The following is a 27,503-nucleotide window of genomic DNA, read 5'->3' as shown; positions in this document are numbered from 1 at the left end:
AGCTTCCTTCTCTTCAATCTCTTGTATCCAACATTGTTCTTCAAGAGCGCAAGATTTCAAGGGAGATTGACAGATGAATGTGTTGCATTGTGTTTGTTTGATGTGTGTTGATGGTTGTGGTGCAGACCCAGAGGGGAGCCCATTTGCTCCCACCCCCTACGTCAGGCCAGTTGCAACCTTGGGGAATCCAGGGTTCAGAGGTCCCGGCTGGTGGATCCACAATGTCCGCCAATGGCCAGTGGAGGAGGCGATAAAATTCCCACTTTAACCGCATTAAAGAGCACAAAAAAACACAAAATATCAGCCGCAAATAGCACAAAAACCATGCGGTAACCTTCGAAAAGACAGCAAGATTAGGGTCACGTGATGGGGAGGCTGGAATTAGTGACGTCAGGTCCATGGTCTCTCGCGGAAGTCCAACTAGGTGAACGTGACGTTGCGTCTGTGGAGTGGGGGCGGGGTTAGTTACTCGACGCCATGGACTGGGCGGAACCTCAGCTGGGTGACGGACAGAATAGGCGGAATGACGTCAGGGAACAGGCGTTACACGGGTGGAGCGACGTAACGAGGAGGTGGAGCCCAGAAAGGAGTGACAGAACGAGATGACGAGAGTACTGGCCGGAAGTAGCTTCCCTCCCTCCGTTGGAGAGGAACTGGCGGTGGAAGACTGGATCCTGGAGTGGCTGAGGGTAATGGAGGGTCGCGGGGCGGAGGAAGTGAAGAGATTCGAGGGGGTTTTCGAGGTGGTTGCTCGGGTCGGGAGGGTTTCAGAGCGTCGGCCGCAGAGATACTGTCGTGACTGGGTGAAAGTGGAAAGGCTGGGGTAGTTTTCCTGAGAGCAGACAAGGTTGAGTTTGAGCCCGAGCCCGATCAAACTGAGTATCAGCGAGCTCATTGACCAGAGAACCCGGGCTGCTCCCTCAGGTGGGTGTGAAAGATCCCTATGTGTGGAAGGAGGGGGTGTGTGGTGGTATTCAATTCTCTGATATTCAGTCCCCCTCAACCCAAATACAAGGAAAGATTTGGGTTTATCGGGCACTGTGTGGGCGGGATTTTCATTTGAAATCCAGTCACCATCATAACGTGGGAGTCAATTTGGCCAGAGTAAGATCCTGCAAACATCCATGTGAAAATGGCCCAGAGCATCTGAGTTTTTATTGTGTAACAATTCAAGAGTAGCATATGTGCCAGGATTTCAGGAGGGTAGAAGAGGGGTGGTAACCTGTGGTGTCTTCCGAACAGGCAAAATGGCAGCTTGGTTTAACTTTGTGTCTGAAAGGTTGTGCCTCCGATGAGGACAGTGCTTACTAAACCGCCCCCCCCCCCCCCCCCCCCCCAGTGCCAAGACCTGTTTTGTGACCTTGAGTCGTGGAGTTGGACCCCAAGCAGTGGTTCTGGGACAAGTATGCGCCCCCACCTCGGGCAAGGGTGCGCCCCCACCTCTCGGGCAAGGGTGTGCGCCCCCACCTCTTGGGCAAGGGTGCGCCCCCACCTCTTGGGCAAGGGTGCGCCCCCACCTCTCGGGCAAGGGTGCGCCCCCACCTCTCTGGCAAGGGTGCGCCCCCACCTCTCGGGCAAGGGTGCGCCCCCACCTCTCGGGCAAGGGTGCGCCCCCACCTCTCGGGCAAGGGTGCGCCCCCACCTCTCGGGCAAGGGTGCGCCCCCACCTCTCGGGCAAGGGTGCGCCCCCACCTCTCGGGCAAGGGTGCGCCCCCACCTCTCGGGCAAGGGTGCGCCCCCACCTCTCGGGCAAGGGTGCGCCCCCCCACCTCTCGGGCAAGGGCGTGAGCCCCCACCTCGCGGGCAAGGGAGTGAGCCCCCACCTCGCGGGCAAGGGAGTGAGCCCCCACCTCGCGGGCAAGGGCGCGAGCCCCCACCTCGTGGGCAAGGGCGCGAGCCCCCACCTCGTGGGCAAGGGCGCGAGCCCCCACCTCGTGGGCAAGGGCGCGAGCCCCCACCTCGTGGGCAAGGGCGCGAGCTCCCACCTCGTGGGCAAGGGCGCGAGCCCCCACCTCGTGGGCAAGGGCGCGAGCCCCCACCTCGTGGGCAAGGGCGCGAGCCCCCACCTCGTGGGCAAGGGCGCGAGCCCCCACCTCGTGGGCAAGGGCGCGAGCCCCCACCTCGTGGGCAAGGGCGCGAGCCCCCACCTCGTGGGCAAGGGCGCGAGCCCCCACCTCGTGGGCAAGGGCGCGAGCCCCCACCTCGTGGGCAAGGGCGCGAGCCCCCACCTCGTGGGCAAGGGCGCGCCCCCACCTCTCGGGCAAGGGCGCGCCCCCACCTCTCGGGCAAGGGTGCGCCCCCCCACCTCTCGGGCAAGGGCGTGAGCCCCCACCTCGCGGGCAAGGGAGTGAGCCCCCACCTCGCGGGCAAGGGAGTGAGCCCCCACCTCGCGGGCAAGGGCGCGAGCCCCCACCTCGTGGGCAAGGGCGCGAGCCCCCACCTCGTGGGCAAGGGCGCGAGCCCCCACCTCGTGGGCAAGGGCGCGAGCCCCCACCTCGTGGGCAAGGGCGCGAGCTCCCACCTCGTGGGCAAGGGCGCGAGCCCCCACCTCGTGGGCAAGGGCGCGAGCCCCCACCTCGTGGGCAAGGGCGCGAGCCCCCACCTCGTGGGCAAGGGCGCGAGCCCCCACCTCGTGGGCAAGGCCGCGAGCCCCCACCTCGTGGGCAAGGGCGCGAGCCCCCACCTCGTGGGCAAGGGCGCGAGCCCCCACCTCGTGGGCAAGGGCGCGAGCCCCCACCTCGTGGGCAAGGGCGCGAGCCCCCACCTCGTGGGCAAGGGCGCGAGCCCCCACCTCGTGGGCAAGGGCGCGAGCCCCCACCTCGTGGGCAAGGGCGCGAGCCCCCACCTCGTGGGCAAGGGCGCGAGCCCCCACCTCGTGGGCAAGGGCGCGAGCCCCACCTCGTGGGCAAGGGCGCGAGCCCCCACCTCGTGGGCAAGGGCGCGAGCCCCCACCTCGTGGGCAAGGGCCGCGAGCCCCCACCTCGTGGGCAAGGGCGCGAGCCCCCACCTCGTGGGCAAGGGCGCGAGCCCCACCTCGTGGGCAAGGGCGCGAGCCCCCACCTCGTGGGCAAGGGCGCGAGCCCCCACCTCGTGGGCAAGGGCGCGAGCCCCCACCTCGTGGGCAAGGGCGCGAGCCCCCACCTCGTGGGCAAGGGCGCGAGCCCCCACCTCGTGGGCAAGGGCGCGAGCCCCCACCTCGTGGGCAAGGGCGCGAGCCCCCACCTCGTGGGCAAGGGCGCGAGCCCCCACCTCGTGGGCAAGGGCGCGAGCCCCCACCTCGTGGGCAAGGGCGCGAGCCCCCACCTTGTGGGCAAGGGCGCGAGCCCCCACCTCGTGGGCAAGGGCGCGAGCCCCCACCTCGTGGGCAAGGGCGCGAGCCCCCACCTCGTGGGCAAGGGCGCGAGCCCCCACCTCTCGGGCAAGGGCCGAGTTGGGCTTCTGTCAACAGCAAGGAAACTGCTGTAAACAGCAGCCAATTTGTACACAAGGGTCTATTGAATCTTGCAGCAACAACCTGCATCGCAAGGCTTCACCAGAGCATTATAAACACCATATGACGCCGAAGCAAAGGAGTTCAGTTGACCAAAATGTTGGTCAAAGAGGAAGCTTATGAAAAGTTTCTTGAAGGAGGAAAGTGAGTCAGGAAGGTGTCGGGATAAAATTATCCAGTTTTGTGCCCAGGCTGCTGACTGCACAGCTGCCAGCAGTGGGGCAATTACAATTTAATCAGAACAAGTGGTCAAAGATAGACTGCCAAGATCGCCGGAGGGCCGTGCACCTGGAGACAATGCGATAGGGAGACGGAAACGACGGAGAGATTGCAAACGAGGATGAAAATGTTTTAGTCGAAACATTGCTTGATCAGGAGCCAATGTCCATCATCGAGCAAAGGGACTGAGCGGGGAACAGGACTTGCTGCAAGTTATGATGCTGCGCAGCAGAGGTTTGGATGATCTCGAGATAGAATGTGGGAGACCAGACAGGAGCGTGTTAACTGTCAAGTCTACTACAGAGGACTGGAAGCTGGGTGGTTAAGTATGTTCAAGGCTGAGGTAGATAGATTTTTAATCACTGAGGGAACCAAGGGTTATCGAGCGAGGTTGAGAAAGTGGAGCTGAGAATTAAATATCAGATCCCTCATGATCTCATTCAATGGCGGAGCAGACTCGATGGGCCAAATGACCTACTTCTGCACTTGCGTCATCATGGTCTAGAGGTAGATAAGGCATGGATGACAGTCTCAGCAGCAATGAGCTGAAACAGGGATGAAGTTTGGCACTAACATGGTGGTGGAAGTAGGAGGTCTTTGTCATGGCATGAACATATCGATGGAAGCTTATTGTAGGATTGATGTGACTCCAAGGTTGCAAACAGACTGGCTTAATCTCAGATTTACCCAGGGAGAGGGATGGACACCTTTTGAACTGAAGGACTTAATTGATTGTAGAGTGTTTTGGAACAGCAAGGCATGATAGAAATGGGAGTGTCAGCCTCCACATGTGTCCCTCAAGCCCACTTGTCCCCGTCCGCCTCTGTCTGCCTTTAGCCTGCCTTCTGTCTCTGTCCCTATCCACTGCAACCCTTTCCTCTTTTATCTGGAATTGGTGCATTTTCTCGTCAGCATCAGGATGGGGCTTCAAGTTGCAGCAGGAATTGAGTGCAGCTGGGTACCTTGTTCAAAGAACTAACTGACCCCAATGCATGTTGGGAGAGACTGACTGATGCAATTTGTTAATTGGGCTGTGTATTGAGGGGGAAAGAGAGATGCAGATGAGCTAATTAGGTCAACTGTTGACAGTGGTGGGCTTCCGCTCTATAGTATGGGATAAATGGGACAGATTGTGGGAGGTGGTCAGGGAACGGATAGGTGCAATGAGGAAGTGATTGTGCTCTGCATGGGCCTTTCTCTGTTTCACTGCCCATTCCCATTACCTTAGCTGCATTTGCAAACACAGCTGCCTCTCTCGCATTGCCTGTTGTGCATTCCCTATCTATCCAGTTTGCACAGTTTGGGGTCTCTGTCCTCTGCTTACTCACTATTTTGTTTGTTCTATCTATCTTACTTTCAAAGTTAATTGGGGGTGCCTATTTGCAAGCAAGGGGACAGCAGGTAAGTGGGAATCTTTCAAAAGTATTCACTGGGGTTCAAGGTGAGCACGTTTCTCTTCGAGTGAAGGGTAAGGCTCATAGAAGGAGCTCACCTTGGATGACCCGGGATATTCAGGCCAGGGTGTTGCTATGTTTACTCGCTATAAATATGGCAGTCAATAAGGTTCCCTTATTTTGTCTGGATATTGATATTATATGGCTTTCAGAGTCGCCAGGTATCAAATGGTACGACCACAAGGTTCAACCGGATATCGATCAAAGACCCAACAACCAGTTAGTTAGTTCAAGTTGAATAATACTTTATTTACACACATGATTAACTTATACATGCAGCATAAACACTATGTGCTAAATTACACTAAACACTGCCGGGTACCCTTAAGGACCCTTAATCAAGGACTGGTTCTATACTACTCTGTCCAATGGATTGGAACATTTACCTAAGTTTTTAATACATCACACATCTATGAAAATTCTAAGGGGGCAATATAATATTCAATCATTCATTTAACTTCTTTACACAAAGGGGAACCTCTAACTGTCCTTACCTAAACTACACAATGCTGCTAGCTAATAACCAAAAGAACTTGTATTACAGTATAAAAATTTAAACAATAGCAGCATCACATTTCTTCTTAAACTTATCACATTTTCAGAAAATGTAACTTTTATTGAAAACTGCGGAATTTATTTGTCAGAAAAACGTTTCAAAATGAGTGTGGGATCTCTTGAAGTCTGAGAAAAGGGGCTCTGAGTGTATATATTGGGGAGCGGGAGGCTCTCCTTTGCCATTTCCAAAGTCTAAGTGTCTGAATGACACTGCGCAGTATTGCAATAACTAATAGGGTTTCTACCGTGTATGAGAGGGAATACCATTTTATTTTATCGCACCATGTCTCGGTATCAATGTTTATTTCCATGTGAGGTGTGGTGTCCGGGCTCGGGGTATCGTGTGGTATGGTTGTATTTGGGGCCAATGTGGTGTGGATTACGGGGGTTGTCGACGCGCGCAACTGGGGTGATCCAACGATGGTCATGATGGAGGTCATCAGTTCTGTCTTCATGTTGCCTTTTATTCTTTGTATCCTCGTATATTCCTGGGGGTGCAAGCATAATATCTATTATTACCTTTGATTAATATCTCATTTGTCTGTCCGTTTCTCTTTGATATCAATTTCCCATCAGAATTGTCACCATGTGTGACTCCCTCATTTGTTTTTTCAACCAACCATTTTGGAGACAAGTCATCAAGAGAAAAAAAAAATTCTGTCACAGTGCAAGCAGTTTCGCAGCCTGTGGTCAATGTGTTGAGTGTGCGGACAATTTTTCCGTCCAGTGTTAAGGTAGTTTCCCATATCAGCAGATTTTGTTTCAATCAAGTGTGCTGAATATGTAAACAGCAGTTGAGGGTAGCGACCGAAGGGTCGCCGGAAAGCAAAAAAACTGTGGCAAAGTGTATTCTGTAAACCACACCTAAAAGAACGCGAAAAAAGTTTTGAAAAGAACTTTCCAAATCGATGGGAGATGGGGTGTGTATGAGCCGCGGCAGGGCAAGAATGGGTGGAATCCCGGGGTAGGGTGGTGATCAGTTCCGTTGCTCCACTACCCAAATTTTGCTGACCAAATAGATGGGGGTCCTCAGGCAGGGCGGGGATTAGTGCTGTTACTCCACTGCCTGGTTGACCTTAGAAGAACGGAAAGAATTTGAATATCCAAGGACTTCATAGATCATAGAATTTACAGTGCAGAAGGAGGCCACTCGGCCCATCGAGTCTGCACCTGCTCTTGGAAAGAGCACCCTACCCGCGGTCAACACCTCCACCCTATCCACATAACCCAGTAACCCCACCCAACACTGACGGCAATTTTGGACACTAAGGGCAATTTATCATGGCCAATCCACCTAACCTGCACATCTTTCGACTGTGGGAGGAAACCGGAGCACCCGGAGGAAACCCACGCACACACGGGGAGGATGTGCAGACTCCGCACAGACAGTGACCCAAGCCGGAATCGAACCTGGGACCCTGGAGCTGTGAAGCCATTGTGCTAGCCACAATGCTACCGTGATGCCCCTATATAGAAATATAGATTTCATTATAAAATCTCGCCAGTCTAACTATCTAAATAAACATAGCCCTAGCAGCAAAATTTGCGGTCCAAAGTAACAAAATAGGTCGCTCTAAATAAATTAATTTACATTTACATTTAACTAGAAACATGAGGAATAACTAGCAAGGAATAACATCAATCAAGCAGACAACAGCATTCCATGCATCAGATCCGGATACAGGGCAGCAGTTAAAATGCCTCGAAACTTAAAACTGTTTTTGCAATGTTATTAAAGATTTAGGAACCAAGAGACAGAGAGAGTGTGACCCAAGCCGGAATCGAACCTGGGACCCTGGAGCTGTGAAGCAATTGTGCTATCCACAATGCTAGCGTGCTGCCCTTCCGACAAACTTGTTCCTTTAACTACCGTTTTGGCATCAAAAAAGTAGTTATGACTGCATCAAGAAATTTAGCAGGAGACCTAAAGAAGAAACTGTATCAAAAAATTTAGTGAGAGGTCAACACAAATAGTCATACAAAAAACAAACGTTCAACATTTAATAATAAATTAAAGAAAAGTGGGCAGGCTTCATGAAAGAATAGGACACCGTAAATCTCAATTGGTTCCTTTCGAACATCATCTGGACACCTCCGGGTTCCATTCCAAAAAGGGTCGTAAAGGGGTTACCATGGTGGGAGTCCGACTCTGAGTCATCACCATCTCCCGGTTGCCAAACTCATGCTTGCCGTTTCTGTGCCATGGCCGCGTGGGCTGTCGTGGGATCCATTTCATAATTTGTCAACTGTCGAGAGTTATCGCAGTGCCATTGTTTCTTGGCAAAGGGGGAGTTTCTTGGCAAAGGGGGGAGTTGTATTGTCGGGCGACGGGTCTGGTTCTGGTTGAGGCAAATAAATGGTATCTGAGGGGCCAAACATATCTTGGTCGGTGTTACTGGGGCTGTAGTGACTGGGGCCTGGTCTTTTTTGCCATTGGTCGGGGATCTCCAGTAAGTCCGTGGTGTTGTTGCTATTGCCATCGGTCGAATCAATTCCGAGGTGGAAACCTGCCCCTGGGGGCGGAGTCAGTCGTGGCTGTGGACGTGCTGTCCAGGCTGGGGGAGGGTTGGTTTAGGTTGCCAGTGGGTGGGTTGTAATTGTCTGCTATTGCCAGTGAAATATGGTGTGAATGGCTGCACTGAGTTCCATAAACCTTATGTTTTGTATGAAACCATTCTGATTTTCCATTTGGATATGTAATTTTATATACTGAGGGGCTTACTTTATCAGAAATGGAGTATGGTCCTGCAAATTTGGGGGAGAGGAATGAACTCAGATTATATAGGGAGACCATCACCTGCTGTCCGACTGTATGTTCTACAGGGTGTACTGTTTTATCAAAGCAGGCCTTCCTCTGCTTTTTCCTGGCGCCTCGTCGAACAGCTGCAGCGAGCTGTGCTGCTTTAATATTTTCCATTCCTTGTTGGGCAGCTTTTTCGTGGGTCAGGGCGGTGACTGTGGGGCTGGCCAAATCAAGTCCAAACAAATACTCTGTACCCTTGGGTGGTCCGGTCATGAGGGTGTAGGGTGTGTAGCCTGTTGAACTCGACACAGTCTAATAAACATCAGTACAATTGGGAGAACTGTGCCCCATGTTGTATTGCGCTTTTGCACCATTTTCCTAATCGTTTTTAGGGTTCCGTTCATGCGTTTCACAGTGCTGCTGGATTGTGGGTGATAGGCAATATGAAACTTTTGTTTAATGCCGAAAATTGTTAGAACATTTTTCATAACTCTTGATGTAAAATGTGATCCTTGGTCCGATTCAATACTATGGGGGAGTCCCCATCTTGTAAATATTTGTTGAGTTAGAATTCTTGCTGTCGCTTTAGCCATGTTTGTCCTGGAAGGAAATGGTTCCACCCATTTTGTGAAGGTATTGATCACTACCAAAACATATTTAAAACCATTTCTGCAGGGGGAAAGGGGACCACTGTAACCCTGTTGTAAATTCGTCCATGGGTCATTAACAGGGCGGGTGTATCTTAGCTGACCTTTCTTTGCGTATCATGTCTGGGTTGTTCTGAGCGCAAATTAAACAGTTTCCAATGCAATGGTGACATCTGTTTTTTAAATCGGGCCACCAGCAGAGATGTCTTAGGTGGGCAAGGGTGGTTTCTATCCCTTGACATCCGTGTTCATTATGAAATTGACAAATAATCTGGTTCCTGTCATGGGTGGGGACCACGTGAATACCATTCTTTAATATCATTCCATCCTGAATCGTAAAAGTGTCTTTGAATTTGTCGTAGGATGCTGGGTAATCACCTTTTAAAATTTCCTTAAGCGTGTTGTCTGCTTTTTTGCACCTGTGCTAAATCTTCAATATTGGTCTGTGAGACCTGGACGGCGTGTACTGGGGCACACTCGGGGGGGGTTTGCCAAAAGTGACCATGTTGTGATCCAATTTTGCTAGGGCATCTGCTTTTACGTTACCAGGTGGGGAGGAACGATGATGGCTTCTAACCTTTATGATGCCATATTTGCGAACTTTAGCTTCTTTGAGAATGTGCTTTAGTAATGGCACTGAGGCTAGGGGTTTACCGCTGGCGGATATAAATCCTCTAGATTCACACAGGGGCAGGAATTCCGTCAAACTGTTGCAGACACATAGACTGTCCGAATATATATCTGCGGGGGTCGGGAATGAATTTGGATGCTGCACGATGTATGCGATGGCTGCTAACTTGGCTGCATGCGAACCTAAATGTACTGGTAATTTTAGTGAAATTTCCTCTAATGCACGTCTTCTACATATATGCCACATCCTGTAATGCTTTTCCCATTATCAATGGCGGAGGAGCCATCTACATAATTTTTTAGAGATTTATCTGTGGGCTGGGTTCTCTGTGGTCTGATGCCTGCTTTTATTGGTAACGATTTAGGAATAAAGGGTCCTGTGTTGTGCCTGGCTGCAATGATTCCACACTTGTGTTGAGTTCCTGCATACTGTAAATTATCTGCCAAAAGCGTGTGTGTCTTTGTCTTTTTCACTGTGATGTTGCGTGCTTGTAGGAGTAGGGTCCAGTGCGCTGTTCTAATTTGGCAAACTGTGCCGTCCTTCAGCCTGCCGTCTAACAGTAGCTGTGTTGGGGTGTGCTTGGTGTTGAGTCCTGTTATGTTCGCGAAGTACTGAACAGCCTAAAAAATTGCGAGCAAGTGCCTTTCGCAGGTTGAAAATCCTTGCTCTACCAGATCTAAAACTCTTGAGGCATAGGCTACAGGTCCTAAACAATTGAGTCTTTCCTGGAGAAGTACGGCCGAAATGTTCGGTCGGTGGTCGCTACCTCTATTGCGTATGGGGAGTGTAGGTCTGGTGCCTGCAAAGCGGGAGCTGTACTTGGGGCGCGTTTTAGTGCATCAATGGCATCTGTGTGCTGTGCATGCCATTTCCATGGGGCCTGTTTCTTCAGGAGCTCAGAAAGTGGGGCTGTCTTTGTGGCAAAACCATCTATGTGGTTCCTGCAATAACCAAAAAGTCCTAAAAATGACCGGAGTGCTGTAACATTATGGGGCAAGGGCAATTTAACAATTGAATCAATACGCTTTTTCTCTATCTCACGTTTGCCATGCGTTAAAACTGTTCCTAAATAGATTACCCTTTTCTTGGAGAATTTGGGCTTTTTTGGGGTTGACTTTCCATCCAGTTTCTTTCAGGAGACCTAATAGTTTGGAAATAAGTGAAATGTGCTTATTTCACAGGGGCTGCAGGGTAGCATGGTGGTTAGCATAAATGCTTCACAGCTCCAGGGTCCCAGGTTCGATTCCCGGCTGGGTCACTGTCTGTGTGGAGTCTGCACGTCCTCCCCTGTGTGCGTGGGTTTCCTCCGGGTGCTCCGGTTTCCTCCCACAGTCCAAAGATGTGCGGGTTAGGTGGATTGGCCATGCTAAATTGCCCGTAGTGTCCTAATAAAAGTAAGGTTAAGGGGGGGTTGTTGGGTTACGGGTATAGGGTGGATACGTGGGTTTGAGTAGGGTGATCATGGCTCGGCACAACATTGAGGGCCGAAGGGCCTGTTCTGTGCTGTACTGTTCTATGTTCTATGCTCTTCCTTGGTGTCAGTCTGTCGGAGCAAGTCGTCCACGTACTGAATGAGGCATTCGGAGCAGGAAAATTTTGGTAACCCATTGGCCAATTGTCTGTGAAAAATGGAGGGGGAGTTGTGGAAACCTTGTGGAAGGCATGGCGACGTGTATTGCTGTCCCTGGAAGGTGAACGCAAATTTATACTGGCAATTTTTACCCAATGGAATGGACCAAAAGCCATTGCTAATGTCCAGAACCGTAAAATATTTAGACTGAAGTTCCTGCTTTAACGTTGTCTCGTGACTCGTGGCAACAGTGGGGGCTACTAATGGAGTTACTTTATTGAGTTCTCTGTAGTCGATGGTCAGTCTCCATGAAATATTTGGTTTTCTTGTGGGTCAAATCGGGGCATTGTTTGTTGAGGCTACGGGCGGAATTGCACCTTGATCCAATAAACTTTGAATTAACTTGGCTATTTCTCCCTCAGCTTGCTGTGGAAAACTGTATTGTTTCTGGGGCTTAGGACCGGGACCTGCAATGGTGACGATTAATGGAATTTTACCGCAATTGTGATTGTGCTGGGCAAAAGATGCTTTGTGTTTCTTTAAGACTCCCCTAATTGTTTTCTCTGTGGTAATGGTTTGTGGATCAAACCAGTAATCTCCCACTGAGCTAATCCTTTGTTCGTAGTCTTCTATTGTGAGCGTGGCAGGGGCTTGTGCTTGTTCTCGCCATTTTCCACGCATACTTATTCACGGGGTCAAAAGAAAGGTGTGAGCTCATGAAATCTATCCCCAAGATGTGCTCTGCTGTCTGGAGTAAATCTACTAAAACAACTTGAATGCTTGGTCCTCATGTTCCCGATCTGAATATCCACAGGGGCCGTAATGTTTCCCTGCTGGAGGTGTCCTGTAAATCCACTAAGAGTGATAGTGTCTGTAGTGGGCCATATATCTCGCTGGTACATCGTGGAGGAGTTTAACGTGGTTCGGGACCCTCCTGTGTCCCGAAGGAACTCTACGGGGTGTCCGCATACTGTGCCTGTGACTACTGGTCTTCCGCACTTGTCCCAGAGCGTGTTGCAGACCCAAGTTGGGGAGTCCGAGCACCGTCAATCGGTGCCAGTTATGGCCAAATTAACTGAACGGGCGCTAACACTGTGGATAGGCCTGGCATTGTTCCAATGTGGGGCATTTGTGTGCTGATTCCTTTGCTGGTTCAGGGGGGCATTGCATTCTCGGGCGTAATGTCCCTTCTGTCCACAATTATAGCATCCCTGTGCTTTATGGTGCTGTGTCATTTCTACCTTCATTTATCCATACGGTGTCTTGATGTGTCCTTAGTGGATTCATGTTTGCTTCTACCTTCTCCTGCTCTGCCTTTTTATGTAGGGATTGTTCCCAAGCTCTAGAGAGTCTCTTCAGAACGCACACTTCATTGTGTGTGGCGTCTGAGGGGTCATATGCTTTTTGTCCTGCATCTGTGGCGTGGGAGACTAAAATACGGGTCCATTTGGCTGTATTGTCTGCATTTAAATGGGCATGGGCTAAATCTCCAAATACTGCTGTGAAGTGTATCCAGAGGCGTCTAGCAAATGCTGTTGGATGCTCTTCTTTCTTCTGCCTACATCGGTTGAGTCCTTCTACGGGATCTCCTCTATTATAGCCAATTGCATCTAGGATAGCTGTCTTCATATCCTGGAGGCTCCCTCCTCTTACATTTTGTGGGTCGGGAAGGGCTGAACTACATTTTGTGGGTCGGGAAGGGCTGAACTAACATATGGGTCAGGGCTTATGACTGAGTTTCACTTGCTCCTATTCGTCCGTACCGTACATGACTGTCTGTTGTCTAACTCGCTCAAAGAAATGGTGTGGGTCTGATGTGGGTTGAAAATTTTCTATTTTATCATGGGCATCCCTTAACTGGGTGATGGTTAGTGGGGTGGTGTACACAAAATTGTGTTGGTCTTCTGTCAGTATTCTGCGCTGCGTGGTGACTGGATTCATAGGGTTGTGTGCTGCCTGTGCAGTCGGTGGTGCCGGTGCTTTTCTTTTCGGGGCCTGGGAGGCGCTATTTTGAATCTCTGTTCCTTTTACATATCGATGGGCAGTTTCATGAAGTTTTTGCCAATCGGGGCCATCTTCCTGGTCTAAATTTGATCCAAAGATGTCTCTGAAACCATTTTGCACTGAGAGCAGTGATTGTAATGGTGAAATTTGCTGCCTGCATTTGGTGTAGTCTACCAAACTCTGCCTTTGTTCCGTTGTGGAACTGTGGAGTGCTCGTAGGGCTGCCTTTAAGTCCTCGCATTGCTTCTTTAATTGCTCTATTGGGTGTTCCGTTTCTTCCCTTACCAAAACTGCGCATTGCGTTTCTTGGTCGGCCTTGTCATATTGTGTCTGAAAGCTGCTTGGGTGAGCTAGACAAGATTGGTGTGCCCATTTGACATCAGCATCTCCTTGTTCTTCGCTGCTAGCTGCTCTCGGAGTTGCTCATTTACTTTTTCACATTCACTAACGTTTCCCTCACTACTCTTTCTCTACAAGCTGTCTGCGGAGCGTCCACACGACCTCCTGTGTGCCTCACAATTGTGCCAAACAGGACACGATTGCCATCGGCTTACGAACTTTACCTAAATTGTTTTTATGGATCTCGGTCAGGTTATCCCACCAAGTTTGTCCTTGACTACCAGGACCTGTCTCTTCATTTGCACAAAACTCAGACCATAGGGGCCATCCTTTCCCTTTTAGGTACTTCCTAATTTCCTCTTCCCATATGCGACACTGCTCTGCTCTATTGGTCGCTGAGACCTCGGGTTCCTGTGGGTACATAAGGCGTTCCTTTGCCTTCATTGCCATTTCTATGATTATGTCTTTTCCTACAATAATATCTGTATCTCTACCGTGAATTTGGGACAGGGTGAATAAAGCGGTGATGCAAACAGCGGGTATGACTTATGCTATTTTCCAGTTCACGCAACTCCCGAAAGTTTTTCATAACAAAATCTAATGAGTTGATATTATTTCCCTGTTAGTATGTATGCAAATTACTACACACTTCCGAATCTTGGGAGGTTTGATCGATACTGGTCTTACACTTATGGTTTCTTTCACTTTTCCAATTGGGTTTCTAATTCAAACGTTTTGTGGGTTCTCTCGGAGTGACAAAATCACTTCTGGGTCGAGTCCCGTCAGAGGTCGCCAATAATGTTGCTATATTTACTCGCTATAAATACGGCAGTCGATAAGGTTGTCCTTCTTTTGTCTAGATATTGATGATATATTGCTTTCAGAGTCACCAGGTACCAAATGATACCACCACAAGGTTCAACCAGATATCAATCAAAGACCCAACAACCAGTTAGTTAGTTCAAGTTCAATAATACTTTATTTACACACAAGGTTAACTTATACATGCAACATAAACACTACACCTAACACTATGACAACCTGTACTTAACTTCAGGCACCCGGCTTAGGTCAGAGGAACAGTGGCCTTTGTTCGAATCTGGACCTGCTGGGTCTGGAGAAGTAACTGCGGTTCAGCTGGGCTCATCCGTCTGACAGCGAACGTTGAACTTGGACTTGCTTCTGGTCGTGGTGCTGCAGTTGGAGATGGACGTTGCCAGAGCGCCAGGTCCAAAGAGATCGAACACATGGCAGTGTCTCTCTTTATCCTTGGGGGTTTTGCACTCTTTTGGGCGGTCCTTAGGTTTGGACCCAATAATTTGACAGACTTCGATCGCTGCCTTCAATCTGAGCCAACAACGGGTCGGGTGCCTTGATGACTGGGCGTGTCCTAAGCGGCCACTGACCTTGCTGTTTATGCTTCCTGAGTAAAGGGAGTGGTGCCGATGTGTCTGGAATTGTATCGGATACCTGAGTACCAGTCCTTTGTCTTAGGGAAATGGGTCATTAGAATGCAATTCGGCTGGGGTTTCGATACTGTCTGGTTCTCTGTTTACAAATATACATTTAGGCTCTGAGCCTGCCTGAATCTTGTATTGGCCATATTTCCTTTGAGTCTTTGCAAATGTCCATGTTTCTTTGTAAGTGGCCATCCTAGATGGCTACAATGGTCAAAATGAAGAAAGCGGCATATGACACGCATAGGCAGCTGGGATCAAATGGATCCCTTTAAGAGTATAGGGCTTGTCGGAGTAGAGTTGAGTGAGAAATCAGGAGGGCAAAAAGGGGACATGAGATTGTCTGGGCAGATAAGGCAAAGGAAAAACCAAAGAGGTTTTACAGATACATCAAGGGTGACTAGGGAGAGGGTAGGGCCTCTTAAGGATAACCAAGGTCACCTATGCGCAGATCCAGAAGGGATGGGTTAGGTGTAAATGAATATTTCTCCTCAGTATTTACTGTACAGGAAGGCACGAATGTTGCGGAAATTGGGGGGAATAAAAGTGATGTCTTGAGGAGTGTACATAATACAAAGGAGGAGATGCTGGAGGTGTTATAGCGCATCAAGATAGATAAATCCCCGAGACCTATGCAGTGTATCCCAGGTCGTTGTGGAGACTAGAGACAAAATTGCTGGCCCCCTCGCTGAGATGTTTGAATCAGCGACAGGAGAGGTGCCTGAAGATTGGAGGGTAGCAAATGTGCCCTTGGGCTGTAGGGATTAAGCCTGGGAACTACAGACCGGTGAGCCTTACTTCTATAGTGGGTAATTTGTTCGAAGGTAGAGAAGGTCCTCCCACTTGGAAACAAGTGGACACATTCGTGAGAGGCAGTACGGTTTTGTGAAGGGGAGGTCGTGTCTACTAACTTGATAGAGGTTTTTGAGGAGGTCGCAAAGATGATTGATGCAAGTCGGGCAGTGGATATTGTCTATATGGACTTCAGTAAGGACTTTGACAAGGTCCTTCAATGCAGACTGGTACAAAAGGTGAAGTCACAAGGGATCAGAGGTGAGCTGGCAAGATGGATACAGAACTGGCTAGGTCATAGATAGCAGAGAGTAGCAATGGAAGGGTGCTTTTCTAATTGGAGGGCTGTGACTAGTGTTGTTCCGCAGGGATCAGTACTGGGACCTTTGCTGTTCATAGTTTCTATAAATGATTTGGAGGAAAATGTAACTGGTCTGATTAGTAAGTTTGCAGACAACACAAAGGAAGGTGGAATTGCGGATAGCGATGAGGACTGTCAGAGGATACAGCAGGATTTAGATCGTTTGGAGACTTGGGCGGAGAGAATATACAGTGAATGGTAGAACCCTCAAGAGTATTTACAGTCAGAGGTCCACAGGTGACTGAAAAGGGTGGCATTGAGTATAAAAATTGGTAAGTCATGTTGCAATTGTATAGAACCTTAGTTAGGTCACACTTGAAGTATAGTGTTCAATTCTGGTCGCCACACTACCAGAAGGATGTGCAGGCTTTAGAGAGGGTGCAGAAGAGATTTACCAGGATGCTGCCTGGTATGGAGGGCCTTAGCTATGTGGAGAGGTTGAATAAACTTAGTTTGTTCTCACTGGAACGAAGGACAGTAAGAAGTCTTACAACACCAGGTTTTAAAGTCCAACAGGTTTGTTTCAAACACGAGCTTTCGGAGCACAGCTCCTTCCTCGGGTGAATGGCGAGGTATGTTCCAGAAACATTTATATAGACAAAGTCAGAGATGCTGGACAATGCTTGGAATGCGAGCATTTGCAGGTAATCAAATCATTACAGATCCAGGGAGGGGGATAATCACAGGTTAAAGAGGTGTTCTGGCTTGAGACCTCAATGGGGGCTCAATGGGGAAAGTCAGTATGACTTTAGAAAGGGAAAGTCATGTCCAGCAATTTGATTGAGTTTTTTGAAGGGTTGACCAAGAAGGTAGATCAGATCAGTGCAGTCAACGTTGTCTACCTGGACTTCAGAAAGGTCTTTGACAAGGTACCGCATGGTAGGTTGTTGCATAAGGTTAAATCTCACGGAATCCATGGTGAGGTAGCCAATTGGATACAAAATTGGCTTGGCAACAGAAGCGAAATGGTACTTGTGCAGGGTTGTTTTTAAAACTGGAGGTCTGTGACCAGCGGTGTGCCTCAGGGATCGGTGCTGGGTCCACTGTTATTTGTTATAAATATTAATGATTGGATGTGAATTTAGGAGACATGGTTAGTAAGTTTGCAGATGACACCAAGATTGGTGGCACAGTGGATAGTGAAGAAGGTTTATAATATTGCACCAGGATCTTGACCAATTGGGCCAGTGGGCCGATGAATGGCAGATGGAAATAAATGTGAGGTGATGCAATTTGGTCGATCAAATCAGGGCAGGACCTACTCAGTTAATGGTCGGGAGCTGGGGAGAGTTAAAGAACAAAGACATCTAGGGGTACATGTTCATAGCTCCTTGAAGGTGGAGTCGCAGGTGGGCCGGGTGTTAAAGAAGGCATTCGGCATCCTAAGTTTTATTGGTCAGAATATTGAATACAGTAGTTGGGACGTCATGTTGAAGTTGTACAAGACATTAGTCAGACCACATGTGGAATACGGTTTTTAGTTCTGGTCACCCTATTATAGGAAGGATATTGTTAAACTAGGAAGAGTGCAGAAGAGATTTACGAGGATGCTACCAGGCCTTAATGGTCTGAGCTATCAGGATAGGCTGGGACTTTTTTCCCTGGCGCATAGAAGGCTGAGGGATGATCTTAAAGATTTATAAAATAATGACGGGCACAGATAAGGTAGATAGTCAACATATTTTCCCAAAGGTAGAGGAGTCTAGAACTCGAGGCCATAGGTTTTAAGGTGAGAGCGGAGAGATACAAAAGAGACCAGAGGGGAAATGTCTTCACACAGAGGGTGGTGAGCATCTGGAATGAGCTGCCAGAGTCTGTGGTAGAGGCGGGTGCAATTTGTTCTTTTAAAAAACAGTTACATGGGCAGAGTGGGTACAGACGGATATTTGCCAAATGCAGGTAAGTGGGAGTAGCTTTGTGATAGAAACTGGGCGGCATGGGCAAGCTGGGGCAAAGGGCCTGTCTCCATGCTGTAAACATCTATGACTCTACTCATTTACGTTCTTGCGTTCCCCTCAGCCACTCGCTATTGATCTTATTTGTGTCTTATCTTCCATCTTTTTCACACGCATTCTCGTTGGCTGTCCTGAGTCTGTGTCCACTTCCTGTATCTCATTTCCTCCTTGCTGCAACCCCCGCCTCTCCTCTTCACTCCTCCTCCGCAGCCCCCTCCTCTTCCCCCTCTCCCTTTACTCTCTCAACTCTTCACTCCCTTTGTACTAATCTCATGTCATTCTTTCCACAAGCTGAATTGCTGATGCTATGGTGGATAACCGCTTTGCCACTGCGCTGGTAATTGGCAGTGTCTTGGCCCTGATCTCAGTAGTGTACATCGCTGCGGCCATTGGCACTGATCACTGGTATGAGTACCGGAGCCCATTCAGAGTCTCTGAGACGAATGATACGAATCTGCACTCAACGAACCCACCCAGCGAGGAGTTTAAGAGTGAGGACAGCGACGAATATATGTACTCCCGGGCACTCTACAAGTACAATGGCACCATCGGCCTGTGGAGGAGATGCATTAGTGTCCCTGAGGAGGGGTACTGGTTCAAACCCCCACCACAAGGTTTGTACACTCTTTCTGCTTGCTCTGTCTGCACCTCTCTCGGCATGATCATTCCCTTTGTCTCCCTCAGTCACCCCCACCCCACCCGCCTCCAACACAGCCATAGCACTGTCACCTCTGGCCCCCCACTATACCATATGAAGTTTGCAACACAAAATGCAATATATTTTGCCCATTGTGTCTTGACAGTCATCTCGGTAATATCCAACTGTCTGTTGTCAGGCTCTTTAACTAGACACGAGTTATTTATAAATGAGGCAGAATCTTTGAACTCCACATCCCAGCTTGAATCCTTTTCCAAATCTGTGCACCCTGGTTTTTCCACTAGTTTGCTGAGGTAAATAGGTAATCTCCATTACTCTGTCTCGGCATTCATCGTTTTACTGACCTCAATTCAATCTCTGCCTTCTCTCTTCCGAAGAAAACAATCCGAGAAAATCAAATCTATCTTTGTTGCTAAGATTATCCAGTATTGGAAGGTTCCCTGTAAATCTCTGCTGTATCCCTCTCTCGTGTGCCCCTGCCCCCTCCATATTGCAATACATAGAACTGGACACTAACTGTAGTCTAACTAGTGTTTATTATACAGCTCTAACGTAATCCTCTTGTATACCATGTCTCAGTCATGAAACATGCCATGTACTTCTCAACCACATCAATGACCTGGTCTGCTAACTTCATTTTTTAAAAATACAATATTGGCATCACAGGCCAGCACAGCGTTTTGAGGGGTGGGAAGGCCACAAAGTGATGGGGTGGTTGGATAGGAGAGGGAGGAGCAGACAGAGCAGAGCTTAGCGGCTTGCCAGATCATTTCCGTGAACAGCTTAGAGTCTGGCAAGTTAATGTGGCTCTGCAGTCACATTGGGCAGACCAGGTAGGGCGACTGATTTCCTTTTCCAATGGGCATTAGTGAACCAGATGGATTTTACAAGAATCTTGAGAATGGTCATGGTCACCATTACTGAGACTGGCTTTTAATTTCAGATTTATTAATTGAGTTGAAATTCCTCCAACGGTGGGATTTGAACCCGTGGCTCCTGAACCCTCGCGTGCGTCTGGATTACAAATCCAGTGAAGTTTGCACTGCATGATTGTCTCCCCCCAGAACCATGGGCATGCACTCCTGAGTGCTAATAATACCAACTGTTAGTATATGATGGAGGAGAAATACAACAGCTTGTCTTTTGCCTTCAGGTTTATTGTGCTTCTTAGTCAGCAGAGATACAAACTCGATACAAGATCCCTGCCACAACTGTCCACCTGGTGTTCATTTGGAGGTTAAGCCAATAATAATACATTGACAAAGTTCTTCTGATCCTTAAGAGTCAATATCCTCCCATTTACTATGTATTCCCTTGCCTTGTTCCACCTCCCGAAACAGGTTGCCTCGTGTGTCCTTGTTACATCTCCCAAAGCACGTTGCCTCATGTGTCCTTGTTACACCTGCCAAAGCACGTTGCCTCTGATTTAATTCCATGTTCCAATTTTATCCCTGATCTCTTTCAGTAATAATTCTGGAAGCAAAAACAAATCTCAGCAATGGGATCTATCATCGATCGTTGGAAGAAAAAATATCCCAGGTTACTAAGGGAGGCAAGAGAGGAAATAGCTGGGGCCTTAACAGATACCTTTGCATTATCTTTGACCACAGGCGAAGTTCCAGAGAACTGAAGAATAGCCAATGTTGTCCCTTTGTTGAAAGGGAAGCAGGGATAATCCAGGTAATTATAGGCCGGTGAGCCTGACGTCAATGGTGAGGAAGCTGTTGGAGGGACAGGATTTATTCTCATTTGGCAGTAAATGGACTTGTTAGTGCGGTTTTCCCCGCACATGGTTTTGTGCGGGGAAGGTCATGTCTTATCAACTAGATAGAGTTTGAGAAGGTGAGAAAATTAATTGATGAGGGAAAGGCTGTGGATGTTGTCGACATGGACTTTAGTGAGGTCCCTCATGGCAGACTGGTACAAAAGGTAAAGTGCATGGGATTCGGGTTGTGCAGCTAGATGGATAAAGAATGGGCTTGGCAACAGAAAGCAGAGAGTACCAGTGAAAGGGAGTTTGTGATGCATTTTGGAAGGTCAAATTTAGGTGTGAATTATCCAGTAAATAGCAGGACCTTTGGGAGTATTGACAAACAGGGATCTAGGCATTCAGGTCCATAATTCCATGAATGTGGCAATACTGGTGGATAAGGTGGTCAAGAAGGCATATATAGCAGGCTTGCTTTCATTGACTGGCATTCAGTACAGGAATTGGGAGGTCATGTTACAATTGTATAAAACTTTAGGCCACATTTGGACTATTGCATGCAGTATTTTGGATTGTTTTCATTGGAAAGGCGGAGGCTAAGTGGAGACCTGATTGAGGTCTAAAATGATACGAGAGGATAGACAGAGTGAATAGTCGGAAGCTTTTTCCCAGGTTGGAAGACTCGATTACAAGGGGGCACAGGTTCAAGGAGAGGGGGAATGTTTAGGGGAGATGTGTGAGGCAATATTTCGTGCAAAGAGTGGTGGGTGCCTGGAACGCATCGTCAGTGGAGGTGGTGGAGGCAGATAACAAAGTTTACGATCTATCTTAATAGAAACATAATGGGCGGGGAATGGAGGAATGCAGATCGTTTCAGCAATAAGTAGGTCTAAATAAAGAATCTGGATTGGGACAGGCTTGGTGGGCCAAAGGGCTGTTCCTGGGCTGTAATGTTCTTGGTTCTTTGATTGCCTGGACAATTAATGCCCCATATAGTAACTCAAATGCTGGGTGTCTTATTGTGTTTTTTCCTATTAAGTGTGGGCGGTAGACTGGCTTCACCCGTGTCATTGTAACTCAAATAATTGTGAACAAACAAAATTTGACCAGTTGCTATGTCATTAATGTAATTTGTTACTTCTTATGTGGATTATATGTCATTTCGACTTGAGTTACATATAATACGGTTCCAGGACTGGATCTTACTCCTTCACCCCTTATCTCATTATTATTCTTGATCACTTTCTTTCTCCAGCCCTTGAAGGGGCGATCAATGCAGGGAGAAAATTCACTTATTTGTTTTTAGTTCCCTCTTCACATAACTTGTGTTAAATTCCATTTTATTCCATAATCTGCTGTGACTTGAAGGCGATTTCTGAATAATTAGATTGATAGCCCCTTCTCCGTGACACTCCCCCTTGCAGATAATATCGCCCAATATCATCCAAAATAACATCATGCATGGACCTAAAGTATTCATAGATCGTAGAATTTACAGTGCAGTAGGAGGCCATTTGGCCCATTGAGTCTGCACCAGACCTTGGAAAGAGCACCATACTTAAGCCCATTCAACACCATCTCTGTAACCCAGTAACCCAACCTCAACTTTTGGACACTAAGAGGCACTTTAGCATGAACGTTCCATCTAGCTTGCACATCTTTGGACTGTGGGAGGAAACCGGAGCACCCGGAGGAAACCCATGTAGATACAGGTGAGAGTGCAAACTCCACACAGATGGTCACCCGAGGCCGGAATTGAACCCGCGACCCTGGAGCTGTGAGGCAACAGTGCTAACCACTGCCACCGTGCCGCCCTCCAGCTCTCCATTAATCTGTATCCATATTGTGGATACTTCTCATCCGGTTTACTTCATACCCGGCCCTTAATTGTTCATATCCAAATAATTTATCCGTGCACTTTAATTCTGCTGATTTTGACAGGTATCAGTGTGTTTGATTATATCCCAATTGTTTGAAAGATCAGTTTCTCTAGAAAGCATGTTTCATGTCTTGATCACATGGTGCTGTTTCACTCTATTGGCCATTTAATCATTTCATGCCAAGTTGTTTGTCAAGTAGTGTGCATGCATGAGACCTGCTCTTCAATGCATAATGGCAAGGACTTTCAAACCCTTAAGAGGGCTTATTTTGAACTGATTTCCTTCCTATTAACTTGGCATCTTATCTGCACACATAATAATAATCACTTATTGTCACAGGTAGGCTTCAATGAAGTTACTGTGAAAAGCCCCTCATCGCCACATTCCGGCACCTGTTTGTGGAGGCCAGTATGGGGATTCAACCCGTGCTGCTGGCCTTGTACCGCATTACAAGCCAGCTGTTTAGCCAATTGTACTAAACGAGCCCCTGACGCCCATGCTCCAAATGCCACACATTCTTGAACCCTTTGTGATCTTATCCAAAGATCTCAAAGTTGTTACTTATCTCTCCTCACATGGCCCAGATGCCTTTGGCGGTGGCCAGAGTACCAAACTCTGTTGTCTTAAATCAAGTAAGAAGTCTTACAACACCAGGTTAAAGTCCAACAGGTTTGTTTCAAACACTAGCTTTCGGAGCACTGGTCCTTCCTCATGTGGAGCAGTGCTCCAAAAGCTAGTGTTTGAAACAAACCTGTTGGACTTTAACCTGATGTTGTAAGACTTCTTGCTGTGCTCACCCCAGTCCAAAGCCGGCATCTCCACATCACTCTTAAATCAAAACATCGAAAAGGTCACAAACATTACCAAGAGAACCTTTATCAATTTACTATGACAATCCTGATTCTTTTGCTGTCAGTCTGGTCTCAATAAAATTTGAGACGGATTTGCAGGTATCAGTTACTGTTTATTTTAACCCGCTAGCTGGGTGACTCACTATTGCGAGAGCAGGACACAACCATGTCTCCTGGATCTTCAACAGCGAGTGAACAAAGGGACATAACATTTCTGTACAGATGCATTCAAGTTGCATCAAATTTCACATACATACAACCAATTAAGGCTACAGTAATGAATGCAAAATTCCCATAGGCTATCCCTATACACTTCTTGACCTGGCCATATATCCTGATTGGCTCATTTCACGTTCCTCAGCCCTGGGCTCACTTCACATTCTTCAGCCCTTGGGGGGACCCCTTTCACTTAGCATTCTCATCCTAGCAACTGCCCCTCCCCCCTTCCTGGCCATGCTTTGCTCAGTTACTTAGTTCCGGCTCCTATACCTGGGTATACTCTACATTATCCTAACTAATTATCCCATTTTGTATCACATTCCTTTGTTCAATTCCTCAACTGCCTTCTCTGGACTTTCCCCCTCATTAATGACAAGACTGAAATATTGCATTGAATTGCACCCAATATTCCAATTCCCATTTGCTGTTTTGCTTTCCTGTCCATGTTCCAGCTCGATTACTTAATCCTGTCTCAATCACGGAGCCCTGGAGAAATCTTGCAGTCCAATAAAATATCTTCATTTTTAAAAAAAGCAGCCAAGCATTTCTATTTGATTCCAGGCAGTCGCATTTTTAATTGCTTGTTCTTTGTCTTAAATTTTAAAAATTTGCAGGCAACTTGCTAAATTATGTTGCCTTTTCACACCCCAGATTCAAACAACAGTGTTGGCTTTTGGATGTTCCGTAATGTCTAGTTCATCTCTTCAAAAGAGGTTTTGTCCTTGTGATTTTTGTTTCAATTGTCTTCTTAAAATCCCATTGAATGTCATCTTCATCATTGTCATTCTCATTACCTGTCACATAGATTCCACTTTTCAATTCGTGCCACCTTATTCAACAATTGCCATCCTGATTTTGGCTATTCACTCCGCAATATTCTGTCGGCCAACAGGGTCATCAGGGCCGCCTCTAATCTTTTAACGCATAACCTTATTAATTTTCTCAACTCCAATCTACACGTCATATACATATTCCTTTCCTCAATGTTCCTACATCCCACTTGGTTGTTCCTCTCATCCTTAACTACTTTAACCCACCTATTTAAGTAACAGACACTCCCGTTGAGCCCTTCTAGCATCCATGATCATTTTCAATCTTCCCATGTTGCGAATCCATAGTGTTCTCTATAGATTTTCTATCTCCAGCAGCAACTGCTCATTGCTTGTTGGAGTAATAGACTACAGGTCACATATAATCTCTATATTGTTGGCTCAGTAAGGCAATTTAGTCAGGTGTGTATTCCAGTTTAAGTAAGGGAGTGCGTTGTAGACAATGGCCCTTTCGGAGGGTGGAGAAGGTCACACGCAGTACCTGACAAACAGAAACTTTAAAAAAGGCTTTTAGACAAAAAACATTGCAGTTAACATTGCCTGACAAAATACAAAAAGAAGAGATAATTGCGGTGGTAGCTGAGCATTTAAAATTGCCTGAGACACAGTTAGAATCATTAGAAATGGCAAGAATTCAATTACTTGAACATGAAAAAGAATAAAAGTAGCTTGAAGATGAAGAATGGGACAAAGAAAGAAGAGCCCAAATAGAACAAAAAGCGAGAGAAAAGGATGTACAGATCGGGGAAAAAAAGAGAGACATTGAACTTCAGAAAATGGCCACGAGACCTGACAGTCAGTTAAAATTGGCGGATGTGAAGAGAAACGTACAGTTTGAGGATGGTGAGAAAGAGCGTCATTGTCGAAGGCTTGGTGGGGATCTATTTAAATATGTCCAAGCATTGCCAAGGTTGAGAAGGAGGTAGAAGCCTTTTTCATTTCATTTGAAATGGTAGCTAAACAAATGAAATGATCGCAGGACTGATTCAAACAAAGTTGGTAGGTCGAGCTACTGAAGTGTTTGCATCACTATCAGAGGAGGTATCTGGGACGTATGAGGAGGTGAAAAAATCCTACAGACAAAGCTTTAGACATTTAAGGAAAGAGCCTGGTCAAACATACATGGAGTTTGAAAGAATCAAACAGTAATTTTGATAGGTGGATAAGGCCTTTGAAAATAGACCAAACATATGAAGCTCTTGGAGAAATTATAATTTTGGAGGATAATTCAAATTCAATTCCTGATGTAGTGAGAACTCTTGTGGAAGACCACAGGGTTAAAACTGCAAGATTAGCAGCAGAAATTGCAGATGATTATGAATTAGTTCATGAATCAAAGTTTGGTTTCCAACATCAGTTTCAGCCGGTGAGGGATAGAAACTGGGGAAAAGAGAAATAATCAAGTGGGAAAGGGGATCTGATAGGAGATCAGATGTGTAACTCAGATTTTTTTTTAAATCCAGGAGCGTGGAAGATAAATGAAAAGTTTCATGTGATTTTACTGTAATAAACAAGACCATGTAATGCCACAGGGTTGAAGAAAAGCACTAGGAAGGCTGATGTGGCGAAACAGGATAAGCCAGTCCATTTGTTACAGTGGTAAAGGAAAGCCCAATTGAAGAGAAGGAGGTGCAAAAGATTGTGCAGCCTGATCAAGAGATGATTGATAAGCAGCTGGCTTGTAATGCAGAACAAGGCCAGCAGGGCGGGTTCAATTCCCGTACTGGCCTCCCCAAGCAGGCGCCGGAATGTGGCGACTAAGGGCTTTTCACAGTTACTTCATTGAAGCTTACTTGTGCCAATAAACGATTATTATTATTATTATTAAGAAGGTGCTGGATCTCTTTTAAAAATGTACTTGTGTGGGTAAAGTTTTCGCGTGTACCACTAAGTAGGTAAAGAAGTCATAATTTTAAGGGATACAGGCGCTAGTCAATCTTTGATGGTAAGAGATGCGGAGTTATGTAGTTTGGGAGGAATATTGTCAGAAAAAGTGGTAATATGTAGAATTCAGGGTGAGTCCAACCCCCCCCTCCCAGCGCCCCCCTATGGTCTGCCCCCGCCTCCCAGCGGCCCCCTGTGGTCTGCCCCCCCTCCCAGCGGCCCCCTGTGGTCTGCCCCCCTCCCAGCGGCCCCCTGTGGCCTGCCCTCCTCCCACCAGCCCGCTGTAGTCCGCCCCCCCCCCCGTCCCAGCGGCCCCTCATGGTCCACCCCCCCTTCCCAGCAGCCCCCGTGGTCCACCCTCCTCCCAGCGCCCTCCTATGGTCCACCCCCTCCCACCAGCCCCCTGTGGTCCGCCACCGCGCCGCCCCCCCCCCCCCCCCCCCCCCCCCCCCACCGACCGCCGCACACGACCTCCTGTGGTCCTTCTCCTCCCCTCTTTTTCCCACCCCCCTCCCTGGCACCCTGTGGTACTTCTCCTCTCCACCCCCTCCGGCACCCAGTGGTCCGTCAGCATTACTGTCCTGATTGGTGACTTGAATTTCCTCTGCCTCCTATTCCAGATGTGAAACAGGACACATTGTGTGTCCGCTTCTCTCTTAAAGACCTATTCACACCGAAGTACGCACAGATTGGGAACCACAACAGCGGAGTTGATTATGTGAGAACCTGTGAGTTTGCTTTTCTCTTCCTCCATGTGTTTCTTCTCTGAATGATTCTCCTTTGTCACCGGCCCAGATATCCTAATTATCATGGAGAAGCTCCCATGTGTTCACACTTTCCTGCCCCAGCACAGCTGTTGGGCATCGACCAGCCTCTCGACCCATTACACAGGAACAAGTGTTAGGCCATTCATCCCACCGGATCATTACATACGAAGAGGAAAAGTCAATTCAGCCCTCTTGGAACTGTTGCACTGGATCAGATGAGGCTATTCAGCTCCACAGGCCCATTGCACAGGAACACGATGAGGCCATTCAGCCATCGGGCATATTATACAGGAACAGGCGGAGCGCAAGCAGCCAGCCCCTCTCAATACTCTTAAGGGAAGAGGCCTGTCAGCCTCCATTACCCATAACACAGGAAGAGGCAATACAGCCGATTGCCCCTGCAGCACAGGGAGAGGAGGCCAATTTGATTTTCCGCCTTGGACAGCATGAAAACGTTGGATTGTGATGTGAATTTACCTTATTCCGTGA

The 27,503-nt window shown here is 47.9% G+C and overlaps 1 protein-coding gene across 2 annotated transcripts; it reads left to right on the top strand.

Annotated features, from left to right (window-relative positions):
* Nucleotides 1-558: 558 nt before the first annotated feature.
* LOC119974614 (claudin domain-containing protein 1-like) lies at nucleotides 559-27,503 on the top strand. Of its 2 annotated transcripts, none has more exons than XM_038813646.1 (3): nucleotides 559-689; nucleotides 18,509-18,831; nucleotides 26,868-27,499. In XM_038813646.1, exons 2-3 carry the CDS (start codon nucleotides 18,525-18,527, stop codon nucleotides 27,014-27,016), a joined length of 456 nt encoding a protein of 151 aa, XP_038669574.1. In that variant the 5' UTR covers nucleotides 559-689; nucleotides 18,509-18,524; the 3' UTR covers nucleotides 27,017-27,499. The 2 variants fall into 2 exon arrangements, with proteins under 2 accessions (XP_038669574.1, XP_038669575.1); XM_038813647.1 differs by lacking the exon at nucleotides 559-689 and adding an exon at nucleotides 715-924 and having other exon boundaries at nucleotides 26,868-27,503.

Source organism: Scyliorhinus canicula, chromosome 12, assembly GCF_902713615.1.
Source record: "Scyliorhinus canicula chromosome 12, sScyCan1.1, whole genome shotgun sequence".
Classification (NCBI taxonomy): domain Eukaryota; kingdom Metazoa; phylum Chordata; class Chondrichthyes; order Carcharhiniformes; family Scyliorhinidae; genus Scyliorhinus; species Scyliorhinus canicula.
This window is presented reverse-complemented; position numbering and strand designations above follow the sequence as displayed.